Here is a 16,642-nt window from a genome sequence, read left to right as displayed (position 1 = left end):
TGTACCCGGCACAACCCTCCATGCGGCACTACCCTCCACCCGGCACAACCCTCCAAACGGCACTACCCTCTACCGGGCACTACCCTCCTCCCGGCACTATCCTCCACCGGGCACAACCCTCCACCCTGCACTACCCTCCACCCTGTACTACCCTCCACACTGCACTACCCTCTACCCTGCACTACCCTCCACCCGGCACAACCGTCCACCCAGCACAACCCTCCACCTGTCACTACCCTCCACCCTGCACTACTCGCCACCTGCACTACCCTCCACCCGGCACAACCCTCCACCCTGCACTACCCTCCACCCTGCACTACCATCTACCCGGCACAAACCTCCACCCTGCACTACCCTCTACCCGGCACAACCCTCCACCCTACACTACCCTCCACCCGGCACAACCTTCCACCCGGCACAACCCTCCACCCTTTACTACCCTCCACCCTGCACTACCCTCAACACGGCACTACCCTCCACCCGGCACAACCCTCCACCCGGCACAGCCCTCCACCTGGCACTACCCTCCACCCTGCACTACGCGCCACCCTGCACTAGCCTCCACCCTGCACAACCCTCCACCAGGCTGTACCCTCCACACGGCACTACCCTCCACTCTGCACAACCGTCCACCCTGCACAACTCTCCATCCGGCACTACCCTCCACCTGGCACTACCCTCCATTCTGCACTACTATTTACCCTTCACTACCCTCCACCCGGCACAACCTTCCACCGGGCACTAACTTCCAAGTTGCACTACCGTCCACCCTGCACTACCCTCCGCCTTGCACTACCCTCCACCCTGTACTATCCTCCACCTGGCACAACCCTCTACCCTGCACAACCCACCACGTGGCACAACCCTCCACCCGGCGCAACCATCCATGCTGCACTACCCTCCACCCGGCACAACCCTCCAAACGGCACTACCCTCCACGCGGCACTAGCCTCCACCCTGCACAACCCTCCACCCGGCACTACCCTCCACGCAGCACTACCCTCCACCCTGCACAACCCTCCACCCGGCACAACCCTCCACCCTGCACAACCATGCACCCGGCACAACTCTCCATCTGGCACTACCCTCCACCTGGCACAACCCTCCACCCTGCACTACCCTCCACCCTGTACTACCCTCCACCTGGCACAACCCTCCTCCCTGCACTACCCTCTACCCGGCACAACCCTCCACCCTGCACTACCCTCTACCCGGCACAACCCTCCACCCGGCACTACCCTCCACCCTGTAATACCCTTTACCCTGCACAACCATCCACCCGGCACTACCCTCCACCCTGCACTACCCTCCACCCAGCACTACCCTCCACGCTGCACTACCCTCCACCCTGCACTACACTCCACCCTGTACTACCCGCTACCCTGCACTACCCTCCACCCTACACAACCCTCCACTCTGCACTGCCCTTAAAGTGGCACTACCCTCCACGCGGCACTACCCTCCACGCTGCACTACCCACCACCCTGCACTACCTTCCACCCTACACTACCCTCCACCCTGCACTGCCCTCCACGCAGCACTACCCTCAACCCTGCACAACCCTCCACGCAGGACAACCTTCCACCGGGCACTAACCTCCATGTTTCACAACCGTTCACCCTGCACTACCCTCCACCCTGTACTACCCTCCACCCTGAACTACCATCCACCCTGCACTACCCTCAACCCGGCACTACCCTCCACACGGCACTACCCTCCACCCTGTAATACCCTTTACCCTGCACAACCCTCCACCCTGTACTACCCTCCACCCTGCACTACCCTCAACCTAGCACTACCCTCCACGCGGCACTACCCTCCACGCGGCACTACCCTCCAAATGGCACTACCCTCCACGCGGCACTAGGCTCCACCCTGCCCAACCCTCCACCCTGTACTACCCTCCACACTGCACTACCCTCCACTGGGCACAACCCTCCACCCGGCACAGCCCTCCACCTGGCACTACCCTCCACCCTGCACTACGCGCCACCCTGCACTAGCCTCCACCCGGCTGTACCCTCCACACGGCACTACCCTCCACCCTGCACTACACTCCACCCTGCACAACTCTCCATCCGGCACTACCCTTCACCTGGCACTACCCTCCATCCTGCACTACTATTTACCCTTCACTACCCTCCACCTTGCACTACCCTCCACCCAGCACAACTTTCCACCGGGCACTAACCTCCAAGTTGCACTACCATCCACCCTGCACTACCCTCCACCGTGCACTACCCTCCACCCTGTACTACCCTCAACCCGGCAAAACCCTCCACCTGGCACTACCCTCCACCCTGCACTACGCACCACCCTGCACTACCCTTTAGCCGGCACAACCCTCCACCCAGCACTACCCTCCACCTGGCACTACCCTCCACCCGGCACAACCCTCCACGCTGCACTACCCTCCACCCGGCACAACCCTCCAAACGGCACTACCCTCCACGCGGCACTAGCCTCCACTCTGCACAACCCTCCACCCTGTACTACCCTCCACACTGCACTACCCTCCACCCGGCACAACCGTCCACCCAGCACAACCCTCCACCTGTCACTACCCTCCACCCTGCACTACGCGCCACCCTGCACTACCCTCCACCCGGCACAACCCGCCACCCGGCACAACCCTCCACCCTGCACTACCCTCCACCCTGCACTACCCTCTACCTGGCACAACCCTCCACCCTGCACTACCCTCTACCCGGCACAACCCTCCACCCTACACTACCCTCCACCCTGCACTACCTTCCACCGGGCACAACACTCCACCTGGCACTACCCTCCACACTGCACTGCCCTCCATGCTGCACTACCCTCCACCCGGCACAACCCTCCAGCCGGCGCCACCCTCCACCCTGCACTACTCTCCACCCTGCACTACCCTCCACCCTGCACTGCCCTCCACCGTGTACTACCGTCCACCCTGAACTACCATCCACCCTGCACTACCCTCCACCCGGCACAACCCTCCAGCCGGCACTACCCTGCACCCGGCGCTACCCTCCACCCTATACTACCTTTTACCGTGGACTACCCTCCACCCGGCACTACCCTGAAATCTGCACTACCCTCCAACCTGTACTACCGTCCACCTTGCACTACCCTCCACCCTGCACTACACTCCACCTTGCACAACCCTCCACCCGGCACAACCCTCCACCCGGCACTACCCTCCACCCGGCACAACCCTCCACCCGGCACTACCCTTAATTCTGCACTACCCTCCACGCAGCACTACCCTCCACCCTGCACTATCTTCCACCCGGCACAACACTCCACCCGGCACTACCCTCCGCACTGCACTACCCTTCAGGCTGCACTACCCTCCACCCGGCACAACCCTCCAGCCGGCACAACCCTCCACCCTGCACTACCCTCCACCCTGCACTACCCTCCACCCTGCACTACCCTCCACCTGGCATAGCAATCCAAGCTGCACTACCACTGCAACAGAAGGTTGTCTAGGCCAAGGAACATCCCATTTGATTGTCATAAAGGAAACAGACGTGTCTTGTTTTTTATCTCTGAGAGCAGATAGATAATGTTTAGAAATTCCTAACTCTCTCATGAAACCTTGCTCCCAACATCCACATATAGACTCATTCTCTGGTAACTTAGTAAGTTTCATTGACTTATTCTGACTTCTGGGTGGCAATAGCTCTAATGTCTCAGATTTCCCCAAAGAGAAAAAAAGAGTCATGTGTACATTTAAAAGAAAGGAAGGAAGGAAGGAAGGGAGGAAGAAAGGAAGGGAGGAAAGGAAGGAAGGAAGGAAGGGGAGAGAGAGAAAGAAAGAGAGAGAGAAAGGAAAGAAAGAAAGAAAGGAAGAAAAGAAAGGAAGAAAAGAAAGGAAGAAAGAAACAAAAGAAAGAAAAAAAGAAAGAAAGGGAGAAAGAAAGAAAGATAGAAAGTAAAAACAGGGTTAATACCACTCACTGAGCCTTAGGTCGTGACCAGGCAATTGGATGCCCTGTCTTAGGAGGCATGAAATGAGAAGAGTCCACGCCTCCAGGGAATACTGAGAAGTAGACAACACATGCTTGTGTCATATCTGTGCCACTTACTCATTACAACTCATTTAAAATAAATTGGGATTTTTTTGGTTGTTGTCCTGGGCTTGAACTTAATATTTTCTTAATGTCTCTTGTCTAGTTCCGCCAAAAGTGCTACTTCTTCTGGGGAGGAACCGGAAGTACAGCAGACGAGCAAGGGAGACTAAAGACCAGACAGAGCCCAGGTCCTGCTACATCTTTGCTATGTGACCTTTCTGAGCTCCCATTTCCTGTTGGGTAAAGTGGAAACTACTTATATTGCCATGAGTCTTGGAGAAAAATGTGCAGTTTCTTTTCCTTTCAGTTCCCTGTAGGTAGATCTTCATTCACCATGTGCTTTATCACCCACTTTCAAAGGTCCCAATACACATCAGAACTATTTGGATGACACTAACACTTGTCAACTTTCAGAGATTATATAAACTCCACTATCTTACATATCTGTAAGTGACAACCATGATCATTTTTATCCTTAGACACAATGCTAGAAGTCTTAATAAAACACCTGCTAAATTTTCAATCCATAAGTATGGCTATATCACCTACCCAATTATCCTGTTGAGCCTACGATGTGTAAGGCATTAGGCTAGGCCCTATGGTGCAGGGGTCCCCTGACCAAGACCATCAGCATCACCTGGGAACTTATTAAAAAGGTGGATTCTTGGGTCACATGCTAGAACTACTGAATCAAAACCTCTGGAATGGGGCCCAGCAATCTGTGTTTTAACAAGCCCTCCAAGTAATTTTGATGTTTGCTAAAGTTTGAGAATCACTGCCATAGGAGATTCAAGAAAGTATCAAACAAACTGATTGTAATGCAAGGGAGATTAGACAAGAGTTCAAATAGCAACCGCACAGAGCAGTACGTAGCAGCTGTGTGAGTGTGACAGAGCTTGGGAGTTCTATGGAGGGACAGGGCACTTCACATTGGAACATTAATAGAGGCTTCACGGAGAGGGTGTAGTAGAGTAAGGACGAAAGAATCTTAAAAGGCAGAGCAAAGCGCAAGGCAAAACAAGCTGCAGAAACAGCCTGAAAAAAGCTTTGGAGGGAGGTTAATGATTAATTCAGAGAAGCTCTGTGTGATGAACCAGGCGAGGCAAAAAGTTGCTACATTATGGAGAATTTGGAACACTGCTAGAAATGTACTCCCAAAGCAGTGGGAAACCACTGCAGGTTTTTGAGGAGGAAAGTTACTCAAGCTGACCTGTGTTTCAGAAAAATAGCTCTGGGAGTGAGGTGAGGGATTTGGCATAGAAGAGTTTAGAGGCAGATAATGATGTGTTATAGCCCTTCTGTGAGGGACTCTGAATTCTAATTTAAGATCCCCAATGCTGTTTAAAAACCACTGCATTAGAATAAAGACTGTTCTGTTTAAATGAGAAATGCTGCCATCTGATCACATTTTGATACATACCATGCATTGTTTCATAGCTCTAACTCATTCGATTAATTTAATAAATGCTCATTTGAATGCTTTTTCTGTGCCACAAAACAAATGAAATTCAGTAGTATGGTGTTTCTTTTCCCAAACTCGCTTGTTAAGCAAAAGGATGCTTTCAAGTCAGGGATCTTGTGCTTGTGCATCATCCTAGTTTCCTCTTTTCTGGGAAGATGACACAGCCTTCCTTGTTTATCAGCGCATCCAGCATGTCTGTCGCTTCCTTCCACTTTTCACAAGATGGGTCCTGTTCGGAACTTCCCTACTGGGTACAGCAATCGTGTCTCTCAGGAAGTTCAGTCCACACATCACTGGCAGGTCAACCACGACCTTGCCTCTTCTTTGCTAAAACTGACCCGCTCCAACTCCCAGAAGTCATCCTTCAGCAGGGAAATATCTATGTGACCTGGTAGAACCAATCAACTCAGTGGAACTTGATGGACGGGCAGGACTTGGGGGGCATAGGGGAGGGAACACAGGTGTTTGAAACACGCTGGAAATTGCATTTTTTTGTTGTTGTTTTTTTTTTAACCTGACTTCTTGTAAGCCGTAATGTTCAGTGTTTAGGTACTGATGGCCCTGTTTTTAAATCTCAGCCAAACTGCTTATTGTGAGATCTTCTGGGTTCCTTGTTTTCTCTCAGTTTATTCATATTCAAAATGGAGATAATCCTTGGACTTGTAGTGAGATACGATGGTTAGCACAGGAACTATTATTATCATTTTTGAATTATTGCCAGCAAATTGAAGTTTGAGAAAAAGTATCACTCTTGATCATTAAATTAGTTAATAATAGAGAAGACACACATCAGCTGTTATAATTCAGTGATGTATATTTTATTCTAGATATTTAAAAGGAGAATAGTGTGTATTTTGTTCAGGTAATACAAAGGAGAAAGGCTTTAAGTCTCTAGTCAAGGAGCTGAGGCACAGAATTCTTCTTAAACAGCAATACACACTAACTTTAGTTTTTATGCTTATGTTTCGAGTATAGGGAATATAACACACCAAATTATGCAGAAAGTAGATTTTAGTTTACTCCTGTAAAATGAATGAGAAGCATAATTTGGCTCTAAAAATAAAGTTTTAAAATTGCTTTCAAATTAAATTTTACTCTAGAATCAGAGTACTTTAACCAACACTGGTTAAAGCTGTCACTGGGCTGCAGTGACAACTATTCCATTTCACGTTGAAAGAGTTAGAGCATCAAAAGAGAAGGAAGTAGCTTAAATTCACATATCACATGGGTGAAATCTCATACAAGAACTAAAACTGATTCTTGAGGTAGAGGGAGAGATGACAGGCAGAGCACAGAGGATTCTGAGGGCAGTGAAAATACTCTATATGATATTATAATGATGGATACATGTCATTCTACATTTGTCCAAACCCACAGAAGGTACAGCACCAAGAGTGAACCCTAAGGGTAAACTATGGACTTTGGATAATTATGATGTGTCAATGTATTTTTATCCTTGTTAAAAAAATGTACTATTCTGGTGAATGCTTTTGATAACGGAGGAGGCTATGCATGTGTGAGGGACGAGGGTATTTGGGAAATCTCTGTACTTTCTTCTCAATTTTATTGCAAACCTAAAACTGCTCTCAAAAAATAAAATTTGAAAAGAAAAAGAAACTGACTCTCTCTTTCCTTAGGATGGAGCTGGGGCTGACTGGGCCATAGGGATCCCTGAGGGTGAAGCAGAGACTTCCAGGAAATTCAATCACAGAAGGGAAAAGAGCGGAGAATTCTACAGGAAGTCAAAGCCTATTGAAATAACCAAGATGAGATTTTAGAGTTATTCACTGAAGTGTAAGAGAATGAATGTTAATACTAATTAGTAAGTTCCAACACAGTATATTCCCAGCACATGGTGGGATAGGTAAAGGATGAGAACCACAGAGAAGTACTCACCGTGAACTCAAAAGTGAGAAATATATTATCACCCTCTCGTGTATAAAACCACAAATCTATGGTATAAAACCCCCCTCTACTGTATAAAACATAATGGATCACAGCAGAGTATTAAAGACATTTAAAAGATCTAGAGTGATTCCAGGTCCTTGAGACTAGACAACAACCCGATATGAACTCATATTAGACTAAAAAATGTCTCATTAGAAGCAGGGGTGACCTATCATGGAATCAGAGAAAAGGGAGTCAATAGTTAAAGCAAATACTGAAAAGACAAGAGTGGGGCTGGAGACCATAATACTTGAGGAGCAGGAATACATGTGGCTGGGTAACATTCACCAGCATCATCAGTGGTGAGGTAAAAACTGAGAAGACCTACAGCTAGATTGATCAAAGGTTGAGATTCAGCTGGGCAGGTAAAATGGGAGGACAGGCAAGCAAGGACATTAAGAGAAAGTGACTAAAGTGATTTACAATGGGGCCTAAGTTGGATGAGAGAGCAGTAAAGGTGGGAGGAGTTGATGGACAAAAAGCCAGGAATCGTGGAGGGACTCAAGAGTGATGATGCTGGAAAACCAGAACCCTATGGTTTGAGAAGGCCTAAAGCATAGGGCCCTGTGATCGGAGAAGGGTCTTGCTGAGTATGGGACCATGAGAGTGAGGCGCTGAACTGAGGAAAGTTGAAAGTTATTGGATCTGGAAAGATGAAAAATTCAAGAGGCCAGGGTGTTGCATGAGGAATCCATGTGAACAGGAAAAGTAACCCACGATGGAGAATAAGGCTGTAAGCTAGGTGCTTCCAAGAATGAGAGGGAGACCGAGGAATTTGGTAAAGGAGTGAGATAAGGAGAGATGGGGATTTAGTTGGATGTTCAAAGTCGCCAAAGAGCAAGGGTTTTTACGTGATAGAGAAGGACTCATGCCTGAAAGTAGCCTTGCGAATGAGTACGCGACCCAAGTTACTGGAGCTGGGGAATTGGGCCACCTCTATTTGGGGGAAACAAGGTCCTCAGGGGGAGTCAAACACCAGCTAAGGCAACGTTGTGCAGGGAATGTTCAGTGAAGGGGCTGAGGGCAAGGGGAATTGTGGATATAGGATAAGAGTGGACACAGAAGAAAAGTGGGGGAGGGAGGGGAGAAGAGAAAAGTTGGGTATGTAATAGGAAGAAAAGCACAGAAGTGTTTGGGGATGAAAAGATGGGAGAGGACAGAGGAAAAGGAGCTTACACTTTGGACAGTCACAGAAGTAGCAGGGGCAGGAGGCAATTTTTACATCCAATCCCCAGTGACTGGGAGGAGATACTGTCAAGGAGGGATGGGGAAAGCCTCCACGGAAGGAGTAAATCATGACCTGTGTTGACAGGACTTTCAGGGAATTGGAGAGGTTGGGCTAGCTTTGTCCCAAGAGAGGCATAAAAGGTGGGGTGAAGTGGGGAGAGTTAAAGTGGGGCAAGATACTTTTGCTACTGTCTGCCCTTAAATAACCCTGAGTGCAAAGACAAGGTAGCTGAATGCCTCCATCAAAGAAAGCTTAACTCCCTCTCCGTTTCCTCCTGGGTTTCACTACGCTCAGAACATTTCCTCATAGGAGTACACTATGAGCCACTTGGGTATAAAATAATACAGATCACAGAGCAGTGCAAGCAGCAAAAGAAGGAGGGAGTCTTACAATATGTCCACAATGGTGTAAATGTTTCAAAGTTGAGCTACCAGGGGGTCAGTGTATTGAATCCAAGGGAAAAAATATAGTATGTTGTTGTAGCTCCCCATAAAGCTGCAAAGCAGCACCTCTTCGTGTAGTCTGCATTCTTTGGAAAAGATAGTGGTTCTCTTCCTATGTGCTTCTGTTCCTGTCCTCCCTCTCCTTAAAGCAATATCTTACAAGCAGCAGACTTTCTGAGAAGAGATAAGAGGATTTGGGATTGTCCCAAATGCAGTCTGTGCAGACTCGGCTCTTATCAGCTCAGATTATCTGGCCTTCATTAACTATTAAACGCTAACCTTTCCTATTTAACAAGAGGAGACTAATTTTCACAGCCTGATTAGAGAGATGTGGAGGTCTCTCAAGGCCACGTCTTTCACATTTCTGCCTTCTGGAAGATACCCCCCCCAAAAGTTCATTAAACATTACTAACCATTCTCATGACTGTATCTGCCATTCTCTTAACCTGGAGCTAGTTAGATGAATTTGATGTTCTCTGCATCTGGAGCAATTGTGTCTACAGTGCTCAGGGAAAAGGGTGGAAACGGTCCTTGTAGCTACTCTGGCCCTTTGGCCGGCCTGGTTTGGTAAAGTCCTTCTGGACAACTCTCTCTTTGCCCTGGGGGTGGCCGGGGGTCCTGAGCTATGACTCAGTCCATTTTCTTTGGCATTTCACTTCTTTTCAGTTGTGTGTTTTCCTCTCCTAAGTCTTTGAACATGGAACATTTACAATTCCTGAAGCAAAATTAGATGAAATCATCCTGAGAGTTAGATCTTTAGAAAAGTGTCAGTAAAGTGTTCCTTTACTTTCTAGTAATCTGCTTATAATTTTAATTTTTGCAGATTAAATTCTGAGACCCAGGGCTGACTTAATAATTTGCTGTCCCTTCAGACCGAGGGTTTAAAAATATTTGTTCCATATGTATTAAGGAGAGAAGTTATATGTTCTGTGGGGCGAGGCTGAGCAGCAGGGGTGCTCCAGCTGTGCTGAGCTGACCTGAGTCATTCAGTCCTCATCCCAGATGAGCTTAACGCTCCGCAAACGTCTCCTTGCCCCTTACCTGACCCAACATCCTCAGAATCAGGTTCGAGATTTTTTTATTGTAACCTGAGCATGAGTCTTGGAAGTCTTTATTCTCATCCCCAGAGTCTTATCAAAGCAATTCTTGCAACTCCTTTCCCCTAGGGGAATTCTGGTAAATATGATTCCTTCTTATTCCCATTGATGTCTCTGCACCCCGTGACCTTTACCTCTCTTCATGTATGGATGAGCTGTCTTATCCGTGGACTCAGCCTAGCTAATAACTAAGGTCCCAAAATATACATGAATGTACAACTTTGATGCTATGGCAGTGATAAAGTAACAAGAGAATACTGTTATATGTGACAAAGTTATGGCCAAGATTGGAAACCAAACTAACAGAGATTTTTAATAATTTTTTAAAGTTTCTTTGTCATTTAATTTTTTAATGCTTAATTCCAATTTTGGAGGAATTCTGAAAATTTGCCAATTAACTGAGAGGGATGTTTTTGACAAAGTGTATTTTGATTTCAGCAAAACTTTGGGCAAAGTTTTTGCTGTATTGTTAGATGAGATGGTTAAGGCTAGGTATAAACAAAAATATAATATATGGGTAATTTTTTTATTTTTATTTTGGAAAATTTCATGCATATGCAAAAAATACAAGATGGTAGAATAAGCCACTAAGTACTTGTCACTTAACTTCAACCATTTTCATCCCATGACTAATTTTGTTTCATCAGTTCCAGAACCTTCCCCACTATCACCAAGATTAAAAAACACCTCAAAAAGCTGAGAAAATATATTAACCGAAGTAAGTCAGACAGAGAAAGACAAATATATATCACTTACTTGTGGAATCTAAAAAAGTGATACAAATGAACTTATTTACAAAACAGAAACAGACTCACAGACATAGAAAACAATCTTATGGTTACCAAAGGGGAAGAGGGAGAAGGATAAATTAGGAGTATTGGATTAACAGATACACACTACTATATATAAAATAGATAAACAACAAGGACCTACTGTATAGCACAGGGAACTATATTCAACATCTTGTAATAACCTATAATGGAAAAGAATCTAAAAAAGAGTATATATATATATATATATATATATATATATATATATATCTGAATCACTTTGCTGTGCACCTGAAACTAACACACCGTTGTAAATCAACTATACTGCAATTAAAATTTTTTTTAAAAGCTGAGAAAAGATGTTTGATATTAACAAGATAAAATACTATCAGTGTAAACAGAAATTTCTCCCTTTGAGAATTTTTAAATGTGTGTCTTTTAAATTTAATTTAATTGATTTTAATTTTAAGGATAAAGAAAAAGTTTTAAAGAAATTTGGGGGAAAAAGCTCTGAGTGGGATAGCTCAATATAAACCAATTCCTTGAGAAAACTGCTAAACAAGTGGACACCATCTAAGCTAAGACAAAAAGTGGTTTCCAGATCAACTAGATGATCATGAACTCTTGTCTTATGGGCCCCCACTGAGATACCATCTTTAACTCTGAACACCACATGTTAAGAAAGATAACGTACAAGTAAACCACATCCTGGGAGAGCTACAGAAAAGGTATCCAAAAATCATAGGGGGAGCAGGTAAAGAAACTAGGCATGTCTCATTTGAATTAAAAATAATTAAGAAGTTAAAAGACAAGAAAATTGCCTTCAGTCACTGAATCAGTGTCCATGGAAAAAGGACTAGTTTTGCCAATTTAAAGATATGCTGAGTATCTTTTGACACTTTGCAGGCTTCTATTGGTTTCATTTGGTGACAAAATTTAGACTCTTTCATGTCCTTTACTTCAGTATAAGCTTAATACCAGGCATATTAAATACCATCTTTCAGATGCTTACTGTTCTCCAAATGACAAACAGATCAAATCTAAATTTGAAAAATTCAGTCAATATTGGGCACGGGAATGAAAAATTTAAACATCCCTAGTAACTGATTTCATGGTATTCTGCTAAGGTGGGATGAGAATTATTTTTAATAAGAATAAAAAAGAATAGATCCTGGAGACATTGCTCCACAAGTTGAACTTTCCAGGAAAGGATAGGTTATTAAGGAAGGGAGAAGGGAAGTGTGGTTCTTAACAGTCACATTATCATGTCCAGAGCCTCGCACAGAGCTTGACAGATGTGCTCCATAAATGCTGGTTGAACTGACATGCACAGAGCAATACGCTGCATAGGGGACAGATGCTGAGAAGACCCCATAAAAGAAGAAAAGAAGACCCCCTGCTATTTTACTCCCATCCTCTCCAACGTCTGCAAGTGTCTGGAAGTTCAACTTTGGAACTCATCCCTTCACCTTTTGAATATGATCACAGTCAAAATGCAAGTGATTCCGGAACAAGTCATCACCCAGGCACAAAGTGGTCGCACAGTATGTAAGAAGGATGCGCTCAGAGTCTGCCCAGTTGGGGTTTAATTCCCACCTCTACCCCTTAGCAGTTGTGTGGCACTGGACAAATCTCTTAATCTCTTTGCACTTCTTGTTTTATATGCAAAAAGCTGGATTTTTAAAAGGATTAACAACAGGAAGTGTTTAACTGTCACACATGCTCAAGTAAAGGTAGCTCTTGTTAGTACTCTCTCTTATCTGAAAATTTTGAGAGAGAAATAAAAGAAAGACCCTGAGGAAAGCAGGACCCAGGGAGCGGGCAGGAAGGCAGGACAACCAGAAGAGGAGGGAAAAGAAGCCCCTTCAGTTTGGGGCTTGGGGCCAACAATAGCCTTTGTGGAGGTCCCACCCCTGAGGCAGCTCACTCCCCTTCCCTCCCGGGTTACCCAAGTCAGTTCCTTATATGCCCACCCCTGCCCCCCAAAATTGCTTCCCTTCTCCATACACACCATTTGGTATAACCATGCTTATGGCAGAATCTCCCATGCTAAAATTGTGTATATACCTTTAAATCAGTACTGATTCTTTAAATAATGAGGGTTTCTTCCTATGAGACAGAAGGGAGTCAATGAGATAAGAGAACCAAAAAAAAAAAAAAGTCAAAGAAAGAGGCCAAGACAGAACAGGACATATTTAACATCTATCACTTTTTAGAACAGAAAGTATAAAATGTGATTTCTAGATCTTACTGTGAGGTGAAACCAGATTCTTCAGGACAACTGAATGGTTTTCAAGCAGTCAGTGAATTAACTTCAGAAATTGTAACTATTCTTTTGAAAACAGGAGGAAAAAAAAACTTTAAAGGACAGCAAGAGGGGTATAAAATGTTCCAAACACTTTTCTATTATTGTTGTTAAATATCGAAATGGGGAATCAAAAAGGTTATCAAATCTCAGAAACACTTCAGACTAGAATTGATTCTCACCCGTAAGGATCTGGATTGGAACTTGGTCAGAAGAGGAGTTCCCAGGTCCCCTTGATGACCAGCCTGGTGACACTCTCAGGGTAGTGAAACCAGTGATCTTCAAGTGCTTTCTAAAGAGTAGTGAGACTCATAATAAGAAAAAAAATGACCTCATCTGTGTTGAAGCAGCTCCGATTTGCTTCGTCTCACTCACTGTGGGCAAGCTGATCTGGGGTCCGTCTGGGGCGGGAAAACAAGAGCTGTGTAACGGGCCGTCCATAGGGGGCTGCAGCAACACCAGGCGAGCAGTCTGCTTCAACACTACCCTGGTCGGATTGCTCCAGCCGTGGGCGAAAGAAACCCCTCCTAGGAGACAGGACAGGCTGTAGGCAGTGCCGGTGTGGTGGCTGTGCTGCCTGTCCCCGATGCCAATAGCTGGTGGCGTGAGCTGTGTGCCGGGCGAGGGGCGTACTCAGCCCACGTGATACTCTGTAGCATCTCTGCTCTGAGCATGCGCTGTTGGGCTGAGATGTGTTTTCTCTATACATTGGCCATCAAGCTAATACTCAAACCATCTGATATGGCTGGACAAAGGTCAATTCCTCTGTACTCTGGTAGGCACACAGTTACTTTATTTTCCTCATTCCTCCCGTTCAAGAACCCTGCAAGAACCCAGGTGGAGCGTCACCAGATTGGTAACTGAAGTTAACGGGTCCATATGCTGTTATAATATTCGATTTTATTTATAAGGTCTAATTTAAATACGAAAATGTGGAATGTCAGATGAGGTCACATATTAATATTTTATTCCTTGGACTTATGACAAGAATATAGTCTGTAGGGAAAGTACCAATTATTTTTTACAAAATTAAAAAAAAAAATCCTTAGGTATTTCTAGGCTCTGTTCCTAATAACATTCTTTCTTTCTGAGCCTGCCACAGCTCCTCCTCCCTAACCTCCAAAAGAGACCCATCTGATCAGCTACTGGGTTTAGTGGGTAAAAATATCTAGCCCAGGGCTAGGCTGGGTTCCCACCTAAATCCACCAATTACCGGCTTTGGCACATTGGGCAATCTCCCGGTGTGCTGGATTTTTCACTGTCAAACGGAATTTCTCTCAGTGTTGTGGAAAAAGAACCTAACCTAGCACTTGGAAATCTATTTCTTGGTGCTTGGAAATCTATTTCTTGGCCTGCCAGGCATAGGTGGCTCTGGCTCTTTGCTTTTTGCCACACACATTTGCAAACCTTGCTCTTTTCTCCAAGTTTCAACAGAAGTGTCATGTTCTCATGAGGCCTTCCCTGGCCACCTTCTGTAAAATTGTAACACTCCCCGCCTCAGCGTTCTCTCTCCTCTTCTCTGCTTTATTTAATTCCTTAGTTCTTATCGTCCTCTAACAAACAGAATGTTTCACTTACTTATTGTCTATAATCCTGACTAGAATGGAAGCCCTTTGAAGGTAGGGAGCCTTGTCAGTTCTTGCCTGGGTTGATCGCTTGCATTATTCGTAGTGCAGACAACACACATAGCACTTTATAATATTTGTTGAATGAGTGAATGAAAGGGTACCTGTAAGCTAGTCTTACTATTAGTGCCCTTTTTTCACTCATTGCCAAAAGCTCTGACGCGGCTACCCTTCTGCATTCCCTGCTTATGTAATAGCTACAAAAACACTTCCTTCTCCTGCTGAGTGATGAGTGGCTATTAGTTAATCATGCTCATGTAATGTTTGGCAGAAACCCCATTTTACCATGGACTCTCACACTGCCGGGAATGAGAACCTATGTCCTTGGTCATGTTTGCACCAGGAAGAAGTCAGTTCACCTTCTTGTGCGTATCGAGATACAAAGAGTAGGAGCAGGCATTGCGTATATGTATGTATCTCAGGCAACTGATCCAGTAGTGTATTAATATTGCTTATAGAAGTATGCATGTAGCTAGGCTACAACGTTGTGATGCCAGTTAACTGAGAGAAAGTAAAAGGCTTGATCAGTTAAGCTTTGAATGTGGGCAGAATGTGAACAATGTGATTGGATTACATTGTGCAAAACGGTGGCTGCAGCAACAACTGGTCACGGGACGGTGTCACGTATAAAACACTGTGAGTCCTGGAGTCCGTTATCAGCTTTGTCACTGACTGTCATAACTTTTGAGACGTTTGCCTGAGCTGGGGTCAGTAGGGAATGCATCTCTACTGATTCACCACAGCACCCATCTCCATGAACACGGTGCATTCCCTAAGGTGTATCCTGGCACATTGGACCATCACACTGTGTATGTAGTGGACACATTATGATTTGGATGAACAACTTGGAAAGGTAGGAAGAAAATCTTTACTCCAAGCAATATTGGCTTGGCATTTCAAAAATGTTTGTTGTAGAGATAATTTGGAAAATGTAGTGGTAGGGCTCTCCACGAGATGGCACTCATTGTCTTCCTTACCTTTTATTTACAGTTTTGGACATATTCTTACAGAATAGGTATGTATATATGTGTGTGTACATATGTACATATATGCATGAATATGTGTATATATACATACACGCACATGTTTATTCACATATGCATATATGTGTGTATTTATCTAACGTTTTGTAATTTACCTAGATCATTCACATTCTTGACAAAAGTGTCATTTATTTTGGCCCCTTGGGGCCACTGGGACAGGGCACTTGTTTGTGGGTATAGAGAGGGAATCACTGCCTTTGTCCTCTTTTTTTCCACTCTGTGCTCTGCTTATGCCAAAGGATGAAAATGCAAAGCTGGCTTTGAGCCTAGGAATCTATGAACAGCAGGCAAGGATGAAGCACAATACCATCTAGACAGAGAATAAACAGGAATGTAATGAGATAAGCTATTTATAGAGAGACTACTATCTAAGTTGTAAGGGGACTGAGCAGCCTGGTAATTTGAAAAGCTGGTCACTTTTTAGAAAAAAACATCGAGTTTCCCTTCCCCACAGGAAGAACCTTGCTTCTGTTAGCATCTGAGGCCCAAGAGGAACTGTCTTTTCCTTTGTTGGTAAGTTCCAGTATGAATTAAAATAAGATTCTTTTTACTTGAAGTTCTCCCACTAACCATTGCAGTCCTGTGCTCTCGTTACAATGCTCCACCAGCGACAGACTTCACTGTGGATTTTGAGGTCAGAGACTCACAATTACAGTCAGCTGGAGAA

At 45.3% G+C, this 16,642-nt stretch overlaps 1 protein-coding gene across 1 annotated transcript; it reads left to right on the top strand.

Annotated features, from left to right (window-relative positions):
- Positions 1-20: 20 nt before the first annotated feature.
- LOC118905459 (extensin-like) lies at positions 21-3,430 on the top strand. Its single transcript, XM_036872127.1, has 2 exons — positions 21-1,367; positions 2,168-3,430. The coding sequence occupies exons 1-2, from the start codon at positions 21-23 to the stop codon at positions 3,428-3,430; spliced, it is 2,610 nt and encodes an 869-aa protein (XP_036728022.1).
- The last annotated feature ends 13,212 nt before the right edge of the window (positions 3,431-16,642 follow it).

The sequence above is a fragment of the Balaenoptera musculus genome, chromosome 12 (assembly GCF_009873245.2).
Source record: "Balaenoptera musculus isolate JJ_BM4_2016_0621 chromosome 12, mBalMus1.pri.v3, whole genome shotgun sequence".
In the NCBI taxonomy this organism is placed as follows: domain Eukaryota; kingdom Metazoa; phylum Chordata; class Mammalia; order Artiodactyla; family Balaenopteridae; genus Balaenoptera; species Balaenoptera musculus.
This window is presented reverse-complemented; position numbering and strand designations above follow the sequence as displayed.

What these genes read in the sequence shown, in the direction of transcription:
- LOC118905459 (XM_036872127.1), top strand. Translation starts at nt 21, where the DNA reads ATGCGGCACTACCCTCCACCCGGCACAACCCTCCAAACGGCACTACCC. An exon ending in CCTGCACTACACTCCACCCT is followed by an intron (nt 1,368 to 2,167) that starts GTACTACCCGCT and finishes CCCTCCACCCAG; the next exon opens with CACAACTTTCCACCGGGCAC.